The following is a 20,831-nucleotide window of genomic DNA, read 5'->3' on the forward strand; positions in this document are numbered from 1 at the left end:
TTTTGTCTTAATGACAGCACAGCATTCTTCCGTGACGGTGGGGTCAGACCCAGAGCTATTGGAGGTCATTGAACGGTAAGAAGGGGGGTATTTTACAATTGCAGATGATCAGCTGCCTCATATGCTGATGGTATATAAACTAATAAATAAAAAGAATAATATATAAGGGTAAGAAATTATTGGTATAACACTGGTACCCCTGAAGGCTCTTTATGATCCTGTCTTTCTTCTGAAATCATTCCAAATCAGAGTTTTAGAAGATTATATGGTTGTTTTTACTATTTGTGAAATACACATAGCTTAGGGCAAGGTGGGGCCAGGTGCTTTCCTTAGATTTCCATACGAAGGGAGAAGAGGAGGAAATGCAAAGATTCCCAAAACATCTGCACAAGGAAGCAGGACATGGATGTGTCCCAACATCTGGGTGTTTACAAGGAGATGTCAAAATCCTGACTCCCGGGGGCGGAGTCTGCCAAGGCAATAAAAGGGCTGCCAGCGAATGGTTGAGACAGTGCTGAGCACGGAGGAGGGGAGGAGGGTGTTTACAGAGAGAGACCGGCGCAGGTGTACGGAGACACGGGGACACGGGGACGTCTCACAGCACCGGTAACGCTCCTATGTGCCGGTCATGACAGCTTCTCATCTGGGACACACAGTCGGGCGGATACACCCGGCATAGAACGCTCCCACCGCACAGGGCATGCACGGGAGACAGCCCTAACAGAACCCATCGAACCCAACAACGGGTGAGTACCGGCCGGCATACATCCGTCACACATAAGTGTATACCACACAGTGCTGACAACTCCGTTTATCCATCCATCATTACAGACCCACTGCTTGGAATACAGCTGTTTTATTAAACGCTCTGCTATCCATGATTTACTATTCATTTGAACCATCTCGTTTTATTTATTATTATTCTGTCCTACACAAGGGATTTTGCAAACTTTGGTTTTTTTAACCGTCATACTGAATTTATGTTGTTTTTTTGGTTTGTTTGCGAGAATTTTCACAGAGATCTCTCCGGTCATGTTATGGAATGAATGTATCTGTTGTGTTTTGCTATAAATAGTGTTATGCTATAAATAATGTTATCACCTGGTATTTATTATAACCATATGTTTTTGACCTATATGCAGTGCCTATGGAGAGAAATCAAATGGAAAGGGTTAAAAGATGCTATGACAGCTTTATCCCTTACCACTTGCATTAGGCTTTATATGTAGCCCCCACTGGGTTTTCTACGATTAATTTCTTCAGTCATCCAGTGGCTATGAAAAAAATGGACCACAACCCTCTAATGCGGTTGCATAAATAGGGCATCATTTAATTTCCGAGGCCATTTAAGGCAGAGGAGTTGGCATGATGACCAGACTAGACTTTGCCTGAGAATCCGTGTCATTGTCTTTGTTAACAGGTGACAAAAAGAGGATTAGCTCTGTTGTAACAACACAATCATATACACTTCTGTATTAAGATGTACCACCCCGATATATGGACATTATATGTTCAAGCTCCCACCATGTCACCCCTTTTTCTACCATGCCCTGTCGCCACAGTCAGCGAGCCAGTTGCAATAATTATAGTGGGGGAGGTATTTTGCTAAATTACTTGTGATGTCCCTACACTGACACCTCGTATTCAAGTTCCTGGAAGTTCCTGTACCAGTATGTCAGCAGTTTACTAAAGTGCCGGAGTCTGCCGGCAACAAATGAAAGAAGAGGGATATAGACAAGGTACTCTAGGTTTCTTCTTGTGATCATATACCCTCGGGTATAGTTTTTAACACCATTTTCCTGGCTCAGTAAGATTTGTTAGGTACTTGGTAAACTTATAATGATTTTGTATTTTTTTCCCCTCCTTCTACAGGTGTGGCAGATACGTTTTTAGTTTTTTGATTTCCATTGACTACCAAGATGGCAGAAGGTGCACGTCTGCGAAGCAGTGCTGAGAAAATCCCAGAAGAACAGGGGCAGGATCCTGGCTCTGGATCCAGTTCTGGAGGAGGAGTTGGTCTGAAGAAGGAGATTGGGTTGGTCAGCGCCTGTGGAATTATTGTGGGTAAGACTCTGAGCACTGTCATTTTTTATATTCAATTTTTGAAGTTTTTTATGTTTAATGTGCTGAATGCCATCCCTCACATGTTCCTTAATAAATAGCACAGGCGTTACGCAAAATTAACTAAGCTCTCACCTTCATAGTACGTTCCATTAAGGATCTGCTCTTGTTGCAGCATATTGCCACGCATACCAGGAATGTAATACACCATTTATACCACTACATTGATATTAACCTGCGAAAATCTACCTTGCATACCATGCCATGTTTCATTTGTTCAACATCTTTCCTCCGGGTCTGGCTTATCTGGAGGCATAGCCTTGTTTGAAGCTCAGTGACGCTACATGATGCACAAAACAAAGGATACCCCCGTGACCCAGATCTTTACATTTTATAGTTACATAGATTTTAATTTGCCCTCTTCTTATAATTCAGATATGTAGTCATTAGTCATGGATTGTGCCATAGTTTCTATGCAGTTCCACTAAACTATCAGTCTTAGCTACAGATTGTGACTGCCAGACTCCCACCCCCCCCAACTGCTGCTCCCTATTTCCTTTAAAAAAGTAGCTTTTCGTCTCCTATAGATTTTTTTTTAAGTTAATTTTATACAAATATTATTTCATATTATTTCATTCTCTTTGTGGTCCATGTTATTTATGTCTATGCTACTTCTACCACTGGTGCTTTGGGGTATTAATGGAATGCAATTAACTACAGGCAGCCACTACTAGGTGCCAACTTGGTATATTGAGGAGCCCATCAAAGATCAATATGAAACAGCATAAATGTTTGGCAACCGGCAGTAAAATATTAGGAGCCATGGTTACCTGGCTCCTGGGGTTTGTTCAGCGCTCGTGTTTGTGTTGAAATCTGAAGGGAGGGTGTTATTTTAGTGCGTGTGTAGTTGAATGGGAGAAATAGAGTTGTATGTTTAAGTGTGTGTGAAATGTTTCCATGGCTCCTTTGGCTGTGATTCATTAGTCTTTTAATGGTGCGTACACATCATATATCTGTTGTAGTCTGTTTCTCGGACAGGCAGCAAAGAAATATTACCAGTGCCTCTATTGTGTGGGCTCTATGTTGGCATGTGAAATGTTAATGTGTATGTGGGATTGTGTCACTGTGTCAAATGTTTTCAGGTTGGTATGTGGTTGTATGTTGAATTGTAACAGGTGAGATGTTACCAGGGTGGTACGTAAGGCAGTGTGATATTTGTGTATAGTTCCTGTATTGGTGGAAGCGATGTTGCCTTTTTAGAATGTTACTGTGAGATAGTACTTTGTCTGTATGACTTGTGTAATATGTGTGCTCCTGTAAGAGCTGTCTGTTCTTATATTGTGTGTGTAGTATAATGTCTAAATATTCAGTTTAGAATGTATCGGGCTGAGTGCATGTATAATAATATAAAGCATGGACATGCATGCCTCTGATCCCCCCCCAGATTACAGTTACCGGCCGTGCAAGGAATTCTAATCCGGCTGTATCCAACGTAAGATTAGAGCAGGCGGTCGCGATACTAATTCTACTGCATATGAAGGGGATTTAAAATGCTTCCAAAAGTGTGCATAAAATGATTTGCCATGTAGTCTTAACAGTGTAATCACCTTGATATACGGAACATACTATAATATTGATCCTTTGGGCTTGTTACAGTGTTATCCGGCTGCCCTTCACTTCTGCAGTATGGTAGTTAGTAGAGCATGAGGTACTGTAGTAAAGTGTATAGCTGTTGCTACACTGTACATGCTTGGTGGTGACTGGAAAGCATGGTGTAGAGAGCGTGAGTACGGTCTGTGATGTTCTGCTAAGTGCAAAGTACCCTCGCCCAGCGATAGCGAACAGGACTCAAAGTACACGATAAACATGGCGGTAAATGGAATGTGGGCAGGTTGTAGACCTGAAAGACCTGAATATAACATTCTGTGAAACATGCTTGCTATGGTTTCATGGCAAATTCCGAAACCACCCATTGCTAAATTATATACGACCTACCTCAGAACAAGAATGCAACTCTATCTTAGAGGTTTTTGTGGTCTTTATATCAGTTGTTACAGAAGGAAAGGGGTTGGTGGGACAGATACTGCAGGAACCAGGGTGAGGGGAAAGAAAGACACGTGTGTTTGAGGTCATGTGACCACACATATTAGGAAAGTGCAAAAGCCAAAGTGCTGAGTGTGCTCCCTACAATGGTTCTGTCAGCACGGTTACCACGTGAACAGCACAAAGTTGATGAGGGACGGCGGTGATGTGGTGTACAAAGGCCATTCTGTGATGTCAGTGAACCTTCATTCACCAAGTATAGCGATTAGAGAGAAATGTGCTGAGGGTGCAGTAAGACATGTACAATTTTAAATATATAATAATATATACAGCTAGAACCATATCGCGATGTACTACATCACTATCGCCTTCCAATCAACAGAATGTCCATTCCCAGACGAAGGGCTGAGTAACATGTAGTTTATAAATTGACCAGAGCTCTCCTTAACTATTGTTAAGTGATTGACTGTCAGTTATGTCCTCTTTACTGATTGTACAGCACTGCAGAATATGATGACACTTTAGAAATCGATTAAAAATAATAGATACACAGCCAGGTATGAGACACATTAGTAGCGTGATGGACCAGCTTCGTCAAATGCCTACTTATACATTTGCATTCAGATTATCACTGACATTGCTTCATAATTGAGAGATATATTAATTCTCTAATACAGTCATGCGTGTGTATTCTATCCTGAACCAGTGCAGTTGAGCTGCCTTATTTATTTTGCACGTGTGGTCTTTAACATCTAATGTAAGTGTAATGTACATGTAGGCACAGTTTAGTAAGTACTACCTGATTGTTACACTTCCTTGTATAGCAGCAATCGCCTAGCCATGTTAGTTTTACTGCAGGTAGGTGCTTTGCATGATGCACTCCCATCTCTACTGGGAAATGAGCACAAGTAGCCTGAAATCGTAAATGGTAAATTCTCGTGCAGAAAAAAACCCCCAGCAGAACATCACAGGGAACAGAATAACTCCTGTTATTCTATTTTTTCCCCCTTTTCTATATTTCTTCCTCCCCCCTCCAACCAACTTTATTTTTTTCTCAGCCCCCCCTCCCCCTCCATTTTCTTTCTGTGAATAATAGATGAGAGCTGTGACGTGTGCCTGCTATTTATAGAAAGATAGGGCAGTGATGCTGGCGACGTGGTAATGCTGCATGCGGATCGTTAAGTGATACAGAGAAAGGATGCTGTGAGATCTTGTTTCATATTGAATGTCCCTGTGACTCCCAACATATACAAATGGGGGGATATAGATTGTGAACATGGATACATTTCTATGCAAATTCCAGTAAAATTCCCTCTGTCTCTCTGCTTAACAATAATGCAATAACTAAGCTCTTCACTAGACTCTAATAAAAAGTTTGGATCTCAAACCGTGATAAGGTTTTCACAGGTAATGAAATCCAAGCACAAGATATAGAGGACAAAGGTTGGCAGAGTGCTAAGTCAGGCATATCCAGAGGGCAACAGCCTTATACCTAGGGCAAAGTCACCCTTTGTAATTAATGCTTTTTAACTCCTTGAATGCTAGGAAGATCAACATCATCACCACACTATAGTACTTTACATATCACATGTTACTTATTGCGGGTGGGAGGAAAGCGGGAAGGCGATATTGGTTGCAGACACTGGCGTCAAACCTGCTGGAGCCGTCAGAGCCTGAATGTTAGTGTTGTCCTGGCATTATAAGAGTCGCCTCCGACATGTAGATAAGGCAGCCTGTTATTACTATCCCCCCCCCCTCAGAATTCATGATATCTGGCCAAGATAATCCACCACATTGTATTTTTTTAATAAAAGAAAATGCCTGTAAAAAGGAATTTGACATGGCTGCTCACCGTCATCTTTCTGAATGTACATCATCCCCATCCCCCATGACAACAGTAGGAAAGCCTTATCTGTGAAAACCTACTCTCAGAGCCTTACTGAACCCTCCCTGTAAGTGCAGAATCTGAGCCCTCTCCCCTGCTTTGCCGTATTACCTACATCACCGTAACAGCCGTATGTTACTCATGACCCGGCTCATTTGCACAAATATATGATTAACAAATACTGTATGGTGCTGCTGGGGAAGACATGAGAAAAAAATATATATATTGATGTATAAGTATACTACTGACTGGGAACCACAACTCATGTAAATGTATCTGCAAACTCCCACTTAAGTGAATAAGCCCCTGCAATGGTCTTGTTGACCGTGTGAGCTAGTGACCTTGGTACTTCCCTCTCAAATCTTCATTTACCTTTCTCCTTCAGCAGGAGGAACAGGATTTAGCCTTTTTTGCCATCTGAGAAACCATATTTTGTATTTCTTCCTTCACAGTTAGAGTAAGACATTGTTTCCTTCCTTTCCTGTTGAGAAGCAGGATTTCGTCTCCTTCCTCCAGCAGAGAGAGTAAGAGCTCTCTTCCTACTCGCACATTAGTACCTTTTTTCCTTCTGTCCTACCCCGAGATTGTGCAGGAAGAAGACGTAAATAAATTAGCGGAATCCTGTTTTTTACATTTTATAGATATTTGTGCAGACCACCTAAGGTATCTATTTCCGTGCATGGACCTTACAGTCTACTTGGTATAGGTTCAAACTGGGACTTGCAGTCCTGTGCTCTAGTTGAAAGGTTCAGTCTCATGATGGCTAGAGCTGTGAGGCAGTAAATTCTTATCACAAGACTCGGTCTGGGTTTAGGTGTTATAAAGTGCTCAACTCTTAATAGGATTCATACTGTTCTCTAGAGCGCAATGTGGGGGATCATTAGTTTTTGCTTCAATGTGCCTGAAGAAGCAAGCTAAGTGAGTTTGAGAGAATCCATGCTAACCTACAAGCTATATGTAATATTTAAAATATTGAATAAAAACATGTTTCATTTGAAAATGCGGCAGATTGTTAACTCTTTTCCGCCTTACACCAGAATTAGTAATTGATCAAAGCAGTACCTTATGTAACTGCTATATATGAAAGATAGGCCATGACAAAACAGCTTAATTTTCTTGGGAACCATGAGCTGAAACCACCATGAATCCTAGTTTATTTTCACTGTCATGAGTGACATCCCTGGAGTCTGTTTGCACACAGGACAACCAAGGGTTATTCATTGAAGTGGGACTTGGCAGGAAAAATACAATTATAAATAGCCAACTTGGTTATTTCATGGAGGGTGAACCCCAATCAACTTCTCAAGTGTGTAACTTCACCAAACATAAACTGGTTTAATTATATAACCTTTTCTTTTTCTCCCAGGTAACATTATTGGATCTGGTATATTCGTGTCTCCTAAAGGAGTGTTGGAAAATGCTGGTTCCGTTGGAATGGCGCTCGTCGTGTGGATTGTCACAGGAATAATCACTGCTGTTGGGGCTCTTTGTTATGCTGAGCTTGGGGTCACCATTCCAAAATCCGGTGGAGATTACTCATATGTCAAGGACATATTTGGTGGACTTGCAGGGTGAGTATGACATTCATTATGCCCTTATTGTGGTCTCAACCAAAGAGTTGAGACTTTATTGTGGTTGGTAGCTGTAACTGACCAAATTATAGTCACTGGGACGTTTTGACCCACTTTAAAGACTGCTGTTTTTGTTGTAGGTTCCTCCGACTGTGGATTGCAGTACTGGTTATTTATCCTACCAACCAGGCGGTCATCGCACTCACCTTCTCAAACTATGTCCTGCAGCCTCTCTTCCCAACCTGCTTTGCACCTGAGTCTGGGCTTCGTCTGTTGGCAGCTGTCTGTCTCTGTAAGTACCCACCAGAGTTAGAAATGCAGATGCGTAAAGTCTGACCGCCTTAGTGAAGCACATAGTGTGATAAACATTTTTAGAGCTGATATCTCAGGATGGGTCAGAAGAGTCTGCTTTAAATACCAAAGAAATATTTACTTTTTAACTTTGGCTTGCTAGAAAATAATTCCTAAAACTATTTTACCCTCTCATATATTTGATGGTTGACCGTATGGACCAAGGTTGAAGAAGGTGTTTGATGAGGACATGTGATAAACCCTCAGGACTGACACTATGTTAGACATCAGAAAATCACTCTGTACAAACGGAACAGATTATGTTGCTTATATTATGAGATTGGTTGCATTGAGTCATTAGGTTAGGCGGCCATTAGTTAATGAAATCTAACCCTCTTGTAATTTGCCATGGTCTTTAATCAGTTAATATTAAGTGTTTATTGGACCTTGGTTCTGTCCCTGGATCCCGTCAAAGCAGATAGGGGGAAGGGTTGTTTTGCACTGTGCTCTTCGGACACCGTGCCAGGCTGCGGAGAGAAGATCCTGCTCAAACTGGTTCACTAGCAGAAGCTAAGAGAGTGGGAAGGGGGGGGGGGCTGGATTATGCAAGCACAGCTGGACCTGAAATGTCATTATTCAGGCAGTCTGATTACTCAGGGCTGAGTCAGCAAGAACAGAGCAAGAAGGGGAAATGATAGGATAATCCAGTGTTTGCGTGAGAGAGGCTAGAGTGTGTTTAAAGGGACTTGTGTTTGTCTGTGAAAGAAAAAGGTTAGCTCAACCCAGTCTTGGAAGCTGTGCTTAAGTATTCCGTGAAAGGGTTTTTTGTTTTTTTCCCCCTCCTCCTCCCTTCTTGTACCCATTGTACAGCACTGTGGAATATGACGGCACTATATAAATCAATACATAATAACAATAATGTTTTGTTAGGAAATGTGTTTAGCGACAAGCTGCTGACACATCTGGCATTTAGCTGGTCTATGTCTACAGATGGGTGCCCGCTTTGTCTCCTCTCTTCTCATTCTCCGTTCTGGAGGAGGTACCATATCTCTTACTCCTCTGGCTCTCCTTGACCTTAGGGCCACTGATAATCAGAGTGACGTGTAGCAGCTAAACCACAAAGGTTACTATGAGGCATTTCACATATATTTGTGCTACAAACCATTATATCAGTGCATTTATTGTTTGCTAGGCACACTTGACCAATGACACAAATGGGTTGCTGCTGCAGGCACAGAAAAAGCATATTAAACATTTCTGTGTTTTTATGATTAGAGGAAGAATAAAATTAGGTTTATTTTCTTAACACAAGAAAGTACAATTAATGTGTTGTCTTATTGGAACAGCACCTTTAACATGAGAACTAAGCATGTTGAACTGGTGGTAAATGTTTTACTAGCATTAAAGGCTTATGGACTATGGGGGAGGGGGTTCAGTCTGTTCTTTGTCCCCTGATCAATGCTCAGCGCTATACTTTGTGTACATCTTTCCCCATCCCTTGCTTGTACTCTTATCTCCTACGCTATTATCTTAAACTGTGATTTGCCTTTAGTTTTCCTGTTTTCCTCTTTCCCAGCCCTGGTTAAATCTGGTTTTCGTAGCCATGTGACTCGTTTCGCTTCCCTCCCATCTGTTTTCTAGTTTCCTTCTAAGCTTGAAAACAAATTCTCTGCTCTGGCAGGACGCCTTGATCTGTGCTAGGACATTGTATATGCGAATGATGAATAGCCTTCAAATATTGATTTAGGAGGGAATGAGGAGTGTGTGCATCTGCACAGCCAGAGAAGGGATATTATTGTCAGTATGCACAGTCTGCTCTGCACAATATCAGAAAGAAACATGTGAGCATATGTGTGAAGAGTATGCATTAAGGGCAATGTATGTGACAGAGCATTACAACCCTGTCTCCATGACAACAAAGGGGCAACATTTTGCAAGGGCATATGAAACATCACGATATATCATAAACAGCCAACCAAGCGACTTCTCCTGTAAGAAGGGCCAAAGCTGCCCTAAACAGTGTGTCATTGCAGGGTAAATTCACCTGAATTTGCCTTTTATAATTCATACAAAAAGTCAGAAAGTTGAAATACTTCATCATACGTCCAAATACTCGCTGGTTTGGTGAATGAACCAAAGAGAGAGGTGATTTACACAAAGATGCATATTTTGTTTGAGAAGACATGGTGTTTACAAGGACTAGGCAGACCCCAGAACCCAATTCACCGCTGTGCTGGGGCTAACTCGTTATCGTTAACACTGATCTTCATGCAAGCTTTTGTCCAGCCTCTGCACTAAACATTGCATTGCTTTCATCACGAAGGTTCTATGATGTCTCCTAAGCCACATGTGTGAAATGGAATTAGAAGGAACCCCTTTATGCGGGATGAGTTTATTTCCTTTATGCACCATGTTGCTTTTTTCCCATTCTCCGTGCGCTGCGTAAAGCGCTCTTAGTACTTAAATGTGCTCATAGCAATGTGCGTAGCTAGCGATGACTATGTCTGGGGTGGGGATGGGTAAGATTTGTGACCATGGTTTATCAACCCTCTCACACCTCACTGCTCTGCTTACACCCTCCCTGCAAGTGTTATCGCTAGTTTACCGATCTCTTTCTATTCATAAAGCACGTGCTCCTTATCTGGCAATGGGATGATGGAGCATGTTCCTTTTATCATATTTTAACAGGAAAGGATTTTGGGTGTTGGCGTTCTCATGTAGTAACTTGTTTTATACGAGTGATGCTTATGCATTTCTTGGGATAATTACATTGGGCAATCAATTTGGCATAATCAGTGCCAGATGTGCACGTGTATCATAACATATAAAGTGTGTCTGATGAATCTGTTTATTTCTTCATTGCTTATGTTAATACTTGGGATCATGTCCATTTGTGTGCCATTAGGCATAGCGGTCTAAAAAAAAAATAAATAGTTGATTGCAGCCATGAAATTCATGTGAGGGATTTGACGCTGCTGCAGGAAGACCTTGGCCATAGGTGTGGGCTTATTCACCTGTAGGCTCTAGAACATCTAAGATGGGATTTGTTGTGCTAGGACTGACTTTTTTTTTTAAATTTATTATAAATATACCAATATTTAATGGGCAGCAGCACAGATGTGATATCTAATCACCTATCTCTTTCCTACAGTGCTACTGACGTGGGTAAACTGTGCCAGTGTGCGATGGGCCACGCGTGTGCAAGACATTTTCACTGCTGGGAAGCTGCTAGCACTTGGATTGATCATCATCATGGGAATAGTTCAGATATGCAAAGGTAAACATCTATAATGGACACAAACCCTCAATCAATAGTGGACCTCACGGGTGCACAGAATATTAAAGTTGCAGTTCCACCTTAACAACTGTATTTGTCACTATTGTAAAAAAAATCATAGATCATGTAAAATATCACTGCCTGTGTAATCTTGCAGGCAACACTTAATTGTCATATAACACAAATATGTTGCTACAGAAAGTGGGTCTTCAGTATTTGTATTCTGCTATGAGGTTCCATTAATGATAACCATTCTACATATTACGTGGTATCCATGATACCAGTCTGCCTGCTCTTTGTTTCAAATGGTATGAAAGTTCAAAAATAAGATTTGTAAATTAGAAAACCAGCAATCCTGTTCATAATAACTTTTGCACTTTTCTTTTGTAACAAATGTTCACATGTTTTTTTGTACATTTGTTTTTAAAGGAGAGTACTTTTGGCTTGAACCTAAGAATGCATTTGAGAATTTTCAAGAGCCAGACATTGGATTGATTGCTCTGGCTTTCCTACAAGGATCCTTTGCATATGGTGGCTGGAACTTCCTGAACTATGTCACAGAGGAGTTGGTCAATCCCTACAAGTAAGATGATCATTGGGTGCAGAACACAATTGGTTCTTAAGTACCAGACTGACCTATTCCTCCTACAAGCTGCTGAATAATTTTGTTACGTCCGTGTCAGCAGTATAGTGGAGTATGTCGTAGGCTGGACCAATATTAGGAGCATAGAAATTGTCAATTAGTTGATAAAACCAAATGTTTAAATCTTTGCTATTAGAATAGATTTCCCTACATCATACCTCTAGATAATATTGTACAACCTGAGGTTTCATGAATTTGGAGTGTAATGAGTTTTGTGTTACTGAGTAATTTCAACCTGTGTAATGAATAATAATAGCATAAGAACACGCTGGCCAGTTTCGTTGCACCTCCAGTGTTCATTGAGTGCAGTAACAATATGGACCTTAGATGAACACATAGTAATACATCTCCCGCCCTCTAAACCGTAGTAAAATATATGAATCTTACATTATAGATTAATGTGACAGCATGTCAGCTTTTTGCTCTGCATGGTACTTGGATAGTAACTGTGCTGTCCATCTTTCTGCAGGAATCTTCCTCGTGCAATATTTATATCTATCCCTCTTGTCACATTTGTCTACGTTTTTGCAAATATTGCCTACGTGACAGCCATGTCCCCTCAGGAGCTGCTTGCATCCAATGCTGTGGCAGTAGTAAGTATTGAGTAGTCCCCCTTTGTAGTGTACTCCCATGCCCATTGTAACCCCCTTTTGTCTCTTTTCGTTGTATTTGTTTTTGTTATGAACCATCTTCCTCCCTTCACATCCTCGCCTCTCTCTTCCCTCAGACATTTGGTGAGAAGTTGCTAGGTGTGATGGCCTGGATCATGCCAATATCTGTGGCTCTCTCAACATTTGGGGGAGTAAATGGTTCTCTCTTTACCTCATCCAGGTCAGTGTGAGGAGTTGTTCATTGTGAGTGTGTATTATAGTGTGAGTGGCATTGTATGACACGGGTTTGGGATATTACTGTTTTGGATGTCTGCTTTAATAATTGGCAACTGAATATTGAAACTTTGGGTATTTTGCATCACCTCACATAGTATTAATCTCTCTCCTTACAGGTTATTCTTTGCTGGTGCCCGAGAAGGTCATCTTCCCAGTTTGCTGGCTATGATCCACATCAAACGCTGCACCCCTATCCCGGCTCTTCTCTTCACGGTAACAACAATCCTCCCATTCAGTCATGCTATCTACTTCACATTCACCAATCTCACCTTCTTCGTATTAATGTATGTTTCCTCTTCTGACATTCGTCCTATTCCTGTCACTATTTTAACGCTCACTCTCCCTCTCCGCAGTGCCTTTCCACTCTGTTGATGCTGGTCACAAGTGACATGTACACTCTGATCAATTATGTTGGCTTCATCAACTACTTATTTTATGGTGTGACCGTAGCTGGACAGATTGTCTTGAGATGGAAGAAGCCAGATATATTAAGGCCAATCAAGGTAAGAGGCGTGGAATGAATAGATGTGGATGCATGAAGCCAGATGGGGAAGGGTAACCATGAAAGAGTGTTATGAAAGGGCAGATAGAATTCTACTATAGAAATAATCTGTGGGGAGTAGACAAGCATTTATTAAGAAATATTACAGATATGTGCACTGGGATTTACTGATCTATGAAAATGAATAACTGCAGTGATTATGCTTCTTGTTAATCTGTCAATATCTTCCAGGTGAACCTCATCTTCCCAGTAATCTACCTCCTATTCTGGGCCTTCTTGCTTGTGTTCAGTTTATGGTCTGAACCTGTGGTGTGTGGAATCGGTCTAGCCATTATGCTCACTGGAGTACCGGTCTATTTCTTGGGGGTCCACTGGCAGAACAAGCCACAGTGCTTCAACAACTTTGTTGGTTAGTACTTCATATCCAACTCAAACTGATTCTGTGTATTCTACATTAAAGAGGGCTGTAATCATTCTGGGGGTTTCTCCGCCTCTTTACGCTCTTAGCTTAACTTGACGCTTTCTGTCTGTTTACCTTCGCAGATGCAATGACACGTGCTGGCCAAAAGCTGTGTGTAGTAGTCTACCCTCAAGTAGAGACTGAGGATGTTAGTGAGGAAACGAAGGAACAGAGAACACCCATTTACACGAAAGGTTCTGAAGCAGGAGATGATGGAGCACACAACTGATCCAACCCTTCCTCCCTACATTGAGCATTTCTCTCCACTCATACTGCCCTTTTTACACACAGTCAGGACTACAGTGTGCAGCCCTTCAGAAACACCTGGAAAGCAGTGTGTACATGCACACATCTATGTGTATTTGTGACTCTGTTCATGTGCGTGCAACCTTCAAATGCAGTGTTGGCTATTACACAATCGTTTCTCCTGTTTCTGTTGTCCTCAGGTAATATTTGGTCCCCAGGGTCAGTGCTGTATAATTGTCTATTTTACAATGGGTGTGTTTTTTTTAAACTCTTCTGTGTAATGTGAAAAGATCGTTGACACCCAGTGCCATTATTTAATGTACTAGCTCCCTCAGGTGACAGACGGAAGGAATTGCATATTAAATAGACATTCTGAACAGCTCCTTGCTCTGCCAATCTGCCTGTGTGACCTATGGATTCATGATCTGGCAAGAAAACTGACCATGTTTCGTCTACTGCATCTCATGTGGCTTCTCTGCTACATGAACTGCCAATAACTTATACGGAATTTGCACTGCTTAAAGAAGGACTTCCACCTGACAATCAAGAGCCCTGTACTGGACTGAGACTCCCTCTTCAAATGCAGGCCACGTGTGGAAGATAGGACTTCCTTGCACGTCTTGCTGCTTGAGTATGATGACGGCACACTCCAATGTGGTCTCAGGTCTTTCCCCAACGACTGTCACAGAACACGTATCAGGTTTCTCAATCCGTACTCCAAAACTGCGGTTACCAATAGCCCTCTGGGACAATTAAGACTCATGTCTACTGCTCACACTCCACGATTTCTGGGTATTTGTTTTCCAGAGTTTGTTTTCAATTCTCCAGAATTCTTTACATTTTATATATATTTTTATTTCAAATTTCATCTCTGAATGTAATAAACTGGATTTTGTGCCTTTTTGTTGAGATGATGGTGTATATGCTTGTGTCCAATTTGCCATATAAGCAGGGATGGGCAAAATTAGATTACAATTGAAGGTAAAGTAATAGTCTGGTTCACATGTCATTTCCCTGCAAAGGGATTTGGTCTGGACAGCCAAGTGCCAGATGTTGTTTAATGTTGACAATACAAAGTTATGCATTTGTTTGGGGGGGAAAGTGCAGATTATACCTTAATTGGGGGTTATTTTATGGAAATGATTAAATAAGAATCGGATAATGACCAGATAGCGATGACATGTTCATAAATCGGGGTGTACAAAGAAAATATACAGGGATCAAACTGGTTATAGGCACATTATTAGTTTTTGCTTGTTGATCCAGTGATCTTGAAGTGAAGATCACATTTTCCCCCTTTTTGCAGCATAATTTTCTTCAATTGAAATCTCTTCAATTTTTCTTTCTGCCTACGTGCAGATCAACAATTCAGTTGAACTTTGATGGGTTCCCTGCCCACCATTTTTTTTCTTCATTCTTTTAATCTACATTACTATGTAACAGGTTGTCTTGGACCAAACATCATTGTAGGTGATTCATTGCAACCATTTATAATGTCACTGTTTCATATATCAGTGTCAAATTGGGTTGCAAAATTGATGAATGCTTATATTTAAAAAAAAAAAATAAAAAAATCAACAATTGGGTCTGCTCCTCAAGTAAGAGGTGTATAATGGTGCAAAAGTCTGGGAGTTTGCTGCCTTGTCCATAGTCTACTTATGACAAGCACCATGCCCACCATGACCTCTTAATACTTTCCTTAGTCCCTGGCCTTATTTTATATCTAGCTTAGCCTTTTGCCTTTCCCATGGTTGCTTAAACTCCTTTACTGTATTAACATCTACCAGTTCTGGAAGGCAATTCCATGCATCCACTACTCTTCCAGTAAAGTATGATTTCCTGATGTTACTTTTAAACCTTTGCCCCTCTATCTTAAGACTGTCCCCTTGTTATGGTAGTATTTCTCCTTTAATATAAACTCTCTTCCTTTATTATGTTGACTCCCTTTATATATTTAAATGTTTCTATCATATCCCCCCTGTCACGTCTTTTTTCCAGGCTATATAGGTTAAGATCCTTTAACTTGTCCTGGTAAGGTTTATCCTGTAATCCATAAACCATTTTAGTAGCCCTTCTCTGAACTTTCTCCAACATATCTATATCCTTCTGGAGATACGGTCTCCAGTACTGTACACAATACTCCAAGTGAGGTCTCACCACTGATCTGTACAACGGCACTTCCCTCTTTCTACTGCTAATACCTCTCGCTATACAACCAAGCATTCTGCTAGCATTACCTGCTGCTCTACTGCATTGTCTGCCTACCTTTAAATCCTCACAAATAATTGCCCCTGATTCCATTTCCACACACATTGAGATTAGGACAGTATCAAATATTCTATACTCTGCCCTTGGGTTTTTATGCCCTAGATGCATTACTTAGCATTTATCCACATTAGACTTCACAGCCACAGCTCTGACCATTTTTCCAGTTTACCTAAATCATTTGGCATTTGGCTTATACCTCCAGGAACATCAACCCATATATACCCCATTGACCACAACCCTCTGTTGTCTGTCACTCAGCCACTGCCTATTCCATTCAACAATATTGGGACCTAAACTCAAAATTTGCAATTTATTGGGCCAGTGATGTGCGGAAATCATCCTCCCTTACTGAAAAGCGATCTAATGTCCAGGTGTGTCCACATTTTGGGACCCAATCTCATCATCACGTTGTGAGACAAGTGAAATGTATGGATTCTTTAGAATGCCAGGGCCCTGGAGCAATTGGTGCAGAGCCCCTCAGAAGGCCAGGAACCTTGAGAAATTGCTCTTCCGTTAATCTGGACAAAGTTTATTCATCAGAATATCGTAAGCACCAGCATTAACTCAGACCCTTTGGCAGCCACAGAGGTTCCATATACTGTGCCTGGCACCATGGCACGTAGATCGATAATGCCGACCAAACAATTACAATGATTGACAAAAAAACAAGCTGTAGGGACTTTTATTAAAAGAATTTGCTTTATATTTGTACGTGCACAGAGAATGTTATTACACAAGATAAAGAGCTGATTGTGTGAGTACGCATAAAATGTTATCATACAAAACAGATTAAAGTCTGGCTGCTATCGCAAACCAGATTACGTGCTGGATTGTACGCTCTTGAAGATGTTTTAAAATATTTTTATCACTTGCACACAAAAGCACTAACAATTACTGGAATTAAATCAACTTTAGCAAAGGGGTATTTAGCAAAATATTCAATATGACAGAATAAAAGTTTGAAGAATTCTAGGGGCTGCATTCTATCAGCTTTATGAAGATTTAATATAACAGAATTACATTTTAAGTATTTTAAGGGCTGCATTCTATCAGCTTTATAAAAATAATTCCTGTATTTCTTTATAATTTCCTCTCTTTTATATTCTTCGGAGTAATTTTAAGATAAAACCATTGTTTACAAATATGATCATCGTGTCAATGCTACATGTATTAACTGGTGTGACTAGTGTAACAAAGCAGTATTAACATGTTCTCATTTCTTCTAATTTTCTTCATTGGATTTATATTCATTCCCTTTCAGTTATGAGCCTAAGATTAGTGGTGTCTGGGTGCAGTATTTCTTCAGCACCCCTCTAACTAAACCATCCGTGCATACTAACACACAAACTCTCTTTAACATCTACTCAAACTAACACCATACACGTAAACATACATACACAATCTCACTCCAGACAAAACTTTACACTGACACACACACACACTCGTGATAACACCATACACTAAAACAAACACTCTATTGCCATACAGTAATAGGTATTTACTCTAAAGCCAAACATATACACTTTCTAACACCACACATTAAAACACACACTCTAACGTATACGTTTACACATACACTCTTTAATAGCATACACTAACATGCTCTCTCTATCACCATATACCACACACTCTCTGTGATCATCACTGCAGCTTGCACAGCTCTCCTAAATTGGGTAAATTCACCATCTTTCTGCACAGCGTGTCAATAAATTATGGGATTGCCACTGAGCTATGTAAAGTTTGATTTGCGCCATTTGATCGGTTGGAATCTTGAGTGAGGAAATGATGCAGAGGGGCAAGTAGTGTCACCAGAAACCTTAGCAGGGTCTGTACTGCACGGACATATCCTTACCATGGTGTCACAAGAGATGCTGGCCATACTAGTGTTGGCTGTGACCATTTTGTTTCGGGGTTTAACAATACATCCATAGGTACTTAAACGCCAATAAAAGTATTTACTAGACTTGTGCAGTCGTATCCGGAAGAACATGAAAACGAACACAAATGTTGCATTTGTGTTGTTCAAACTTCATAGCATAGCAGGGGTTAACCGAAATCTGTAGGATCATGTCTGGAGTTAAAGGTCCGTATAAAGACCAATAGAGTCGCCCAGGCCAAGTTGCTCAGATGTGTACCTTGCCCTGCCCTTTGTCAGGGGGCTAAAATCCCTGTTCCTCTCAAGCCAAGTTGCTCAGAGCGGTTGTCTCAGACTCAGACAACTATTGGTTGCAGCTTCATTGGTTGATGCCAGAGGAGTCCCCTGCTAGAAAACCGGCAGAAAACAAAGAACGTATATGAATATTCGCCCGAAAAAAATATTTTTTTTCCCGAAGATGAAAACTTGGTCGGCGCCCAAGTCTAGTATTTACCATTAACTATAGTAAATACTAGACTTGGGCGCCGACCAAGTCTTCGTCTTCGGGAAAAAAAAAATTTTTTTCGGGCGAATATTCATATACGTTCTTTGTTTTCTGCCGGCATTATAAACATTTATCAGACAGCACATTCAAAGAGAGTATCCCACGACTTTAATTCATATTATAGCTGAATGTCCCTTTTTTCATGTAACCCCTCTTGCAAATGCATTGAGGGATTCTACCTCTTTCCCAGTCCCTCAGCTACTTGGCTCCTCATCACCAGTCTTGAGCTCTGGTTCAGCAAGAGTTCTAGAGGAAATCTAAAGAGACTCCTGTGTGCAGAAAGTGTTCCCATTGAACACAAAGGGGGATAAATGACTTTATTTGTTTAATAGGCTGAATAATTCATGTACTTACAAAGCACATTAACATGTATTACTTGTGTCCCTTTAATTCAGCACTGCCCTTAAAAATAAAACCAGCAATTGTAAGTGGTATTATTTCTGATTACACTTCCCCTGTTAAGGATACATTTCTTTTTTTCCTTTTAACAAATTCTTCTTCTCATTTGCTGTAAATTGATGAAATCATATAAATAATGCTTTCGGAAAGAGTTAATTGTAAAAAAATAATAATCTTATTACCTTGAATAATGGTTGCAAAAGTTATTAGCAGCATATGCAATTAGTATCCACTTGTATGTCCATGGCCCCACAGGGCCAGCGGGTGCCTAGTTTATCCTGCTGTGTGACCTGCTGCTATAACTAGTAATAGCATGTGCTCCTCCAACCATGATCACAGTACTTTCCCCAACACATGTTCTTTCTTGTGCTGATATCGTCCACACACATAGCAATTCTCTTACACTATTGCACCACTATTAGTTTACGTATGTTGCCACAGTATCGTTAGTATTTTGCACCTGGTGCACCATGGCATGAAATGGTTAATATCTTGTTTGTGCAGTTACCCCCTGCATGGGAGCCGTTACTGGGTGCTGTTTGGGCCGGGTGTTGATAGCTGATAAACTCATAGCAGTGCCTGGATTGCACCAGCCCCGTTGGGAAATCTGTTGTCTTCCTGATGAGAGGTGGGGGGGCGGAATCTATGAGCTATAGGGAGGGGAAACACAGTGATATAGGAGCTGACCACCTCTCTCATGCACTGGTCCTTGAGTCATCAGGTGTGACCCCAAGCACTTTCTGGGTGCCGTGATCAAAGGGGCACACAGCAGAAAAAAAGAATCATCACCTTTAAGCCGAAAACAGTTCTCGGAGACAGGTAACACCCATTCACTAATTTACCCCATTTGCTTTGCACGCACAATTTACCAAGTCATTCAATGCATATTGTAAGTATGCGTGCGTTAAACAAATTGATCCATGGTTCATTTGTATTTAAAAATTACGGGTTCTCTCCTGAACCTTTGTTAAGGTTAAGCAGAATATAAATGGTCCTTCATAGCCGCAATGTTATAAGGTTACTTGGTCGTGTAAAATATATCTTTTAACACCAGAATTGGTAAGAATATTCTCTTGCACGACTAGAAATTGCTTTTCTCTTAAACTAAGACGGCACCAAATTTAAGGATGTATATATCCCCAAATGATTCATTGCTGTTGTATGTCCATCAAAGTTATGGTGTCACTGGGATACGTATCGTATGATAACTGTTTTAGTTCGGTAGTGTAGGTGTACTGCTTTTGACTAGACAAGAAATTTCATACTTAAAATGGTATGTTAGTCCAATAAAAAAAGGTATTATTTCACACTACAATGGTCATTTCTATTTCATAGGCGTAGAATTATCAAGAAAGACGCTAGTGGCAGCGACTGGTGTTCAAGGATGCATTTAGTTAAATATCTTCTACAAAACGTATTTCTGGTTACCTCTGATGATCCATATATCATAGAGTACTTCTATGGTCAGACGTGATACTACAGAAGTACACCATTTCAAGTTCATTTACTCTATTCTTCAAATAAGACAGATGTTCTCTAAATATGAGGGAAATACAATACCTCCTTCAGTTACCTGTTTGCTTTAATGTTTATGTGACACATGATTGTATACACCAGGACCCAATGAAGGCTTTCAGTGGGACATATATTATAGAAAGACAGACTGCGCACACAGACAGACATAATGGGGAGCATGGAGAAATCATTCAAAAGAACAGAAACATGATAAGGAAGTGTGTCGTGGGAACAAAGACCATAACTTAAAGTTGTGTGCACTTGGTGGGTGGAAAGAATGGCGTAATAGAACAAGAACATTCTAGCTGGGGAAGAGGAACACCATAATGTTATATTATCATTGACTTGATCCAAGGAGAGATC

At 40.7% G+C, this 20,831-nt stretch overlaps 1 protein-coding gene across 1 annotated transcript; it reads left to right on the plus strand.

Moving 5' to 3' along the window:
* The first annotated feature begins 1,919 nt into the window (after positions 1–1,919).
* LOC149300494 (large neutral amino acids transporter small subunit 2) lies at positions 1,920–13,849 on the plus strand. Its single transcript, XM_089485005.1, has 11 exons — positions 1,920–2,064; positions 7,356–7,560; positions 7,701–7,852; positions 11,003–11,128; positions 11,558–11,711; positions 12,241–12,364; positions 12,499–12,602; positions 12,775–12,871; positions 13,012–13,161; positions 13,392–13,569; positions 13,704–13,849. The coding sequence occupies exons 1-11, from the start codon at positions 1,920–1,922 to the stop codon at positions 13,847–13,849; spliced, it is 1,581 nt and encodes a 526-aa protein (XP_089341131.1).
* Positions 13,850–20,831: the final 6,982 nt, after the last annotated feature.

This window comes from Sceloporus occidentalis, unplaced genomic scaffold (genome assembly GCF_023333645.1).
Source record: "Sceloporus occidentalis isolate IW3139 unplaced genomic scaffold, rSceOcc1.0.p SCAF_24, whole genome shotgun sequence".
Lineage (NCBI taxonomy): Eukaryota > Metazoa > Chordata > Lepidosauria > Squamata > Phrynosomatidae > Sceloporus > Sceloporus occidentalis.

Coding starts and splice junctions, on each gene's coding strand:
- LOC149300494 (XM_089485005.1), top strand. CDS start 1,920: ATGGCAGAAGGTGCACGTCTGCGAAGCAGTGCTGAGAAAATCCCAGAA. Junction 11,712..12,240: donor GAGTTGGTCAATCCCTACAA/GTAAGATGATCA, acceptor ATCTTTCTGCAG/GAATCTTCCTCGTGCAATAT. Junction 12,365..12,498: donor CATCCAATGCTGTGGCAGTA/GTAAGTATTGAG, acceptor CTCTTCCCTCAG/ACATTTGGTGAGAAGTTGCT.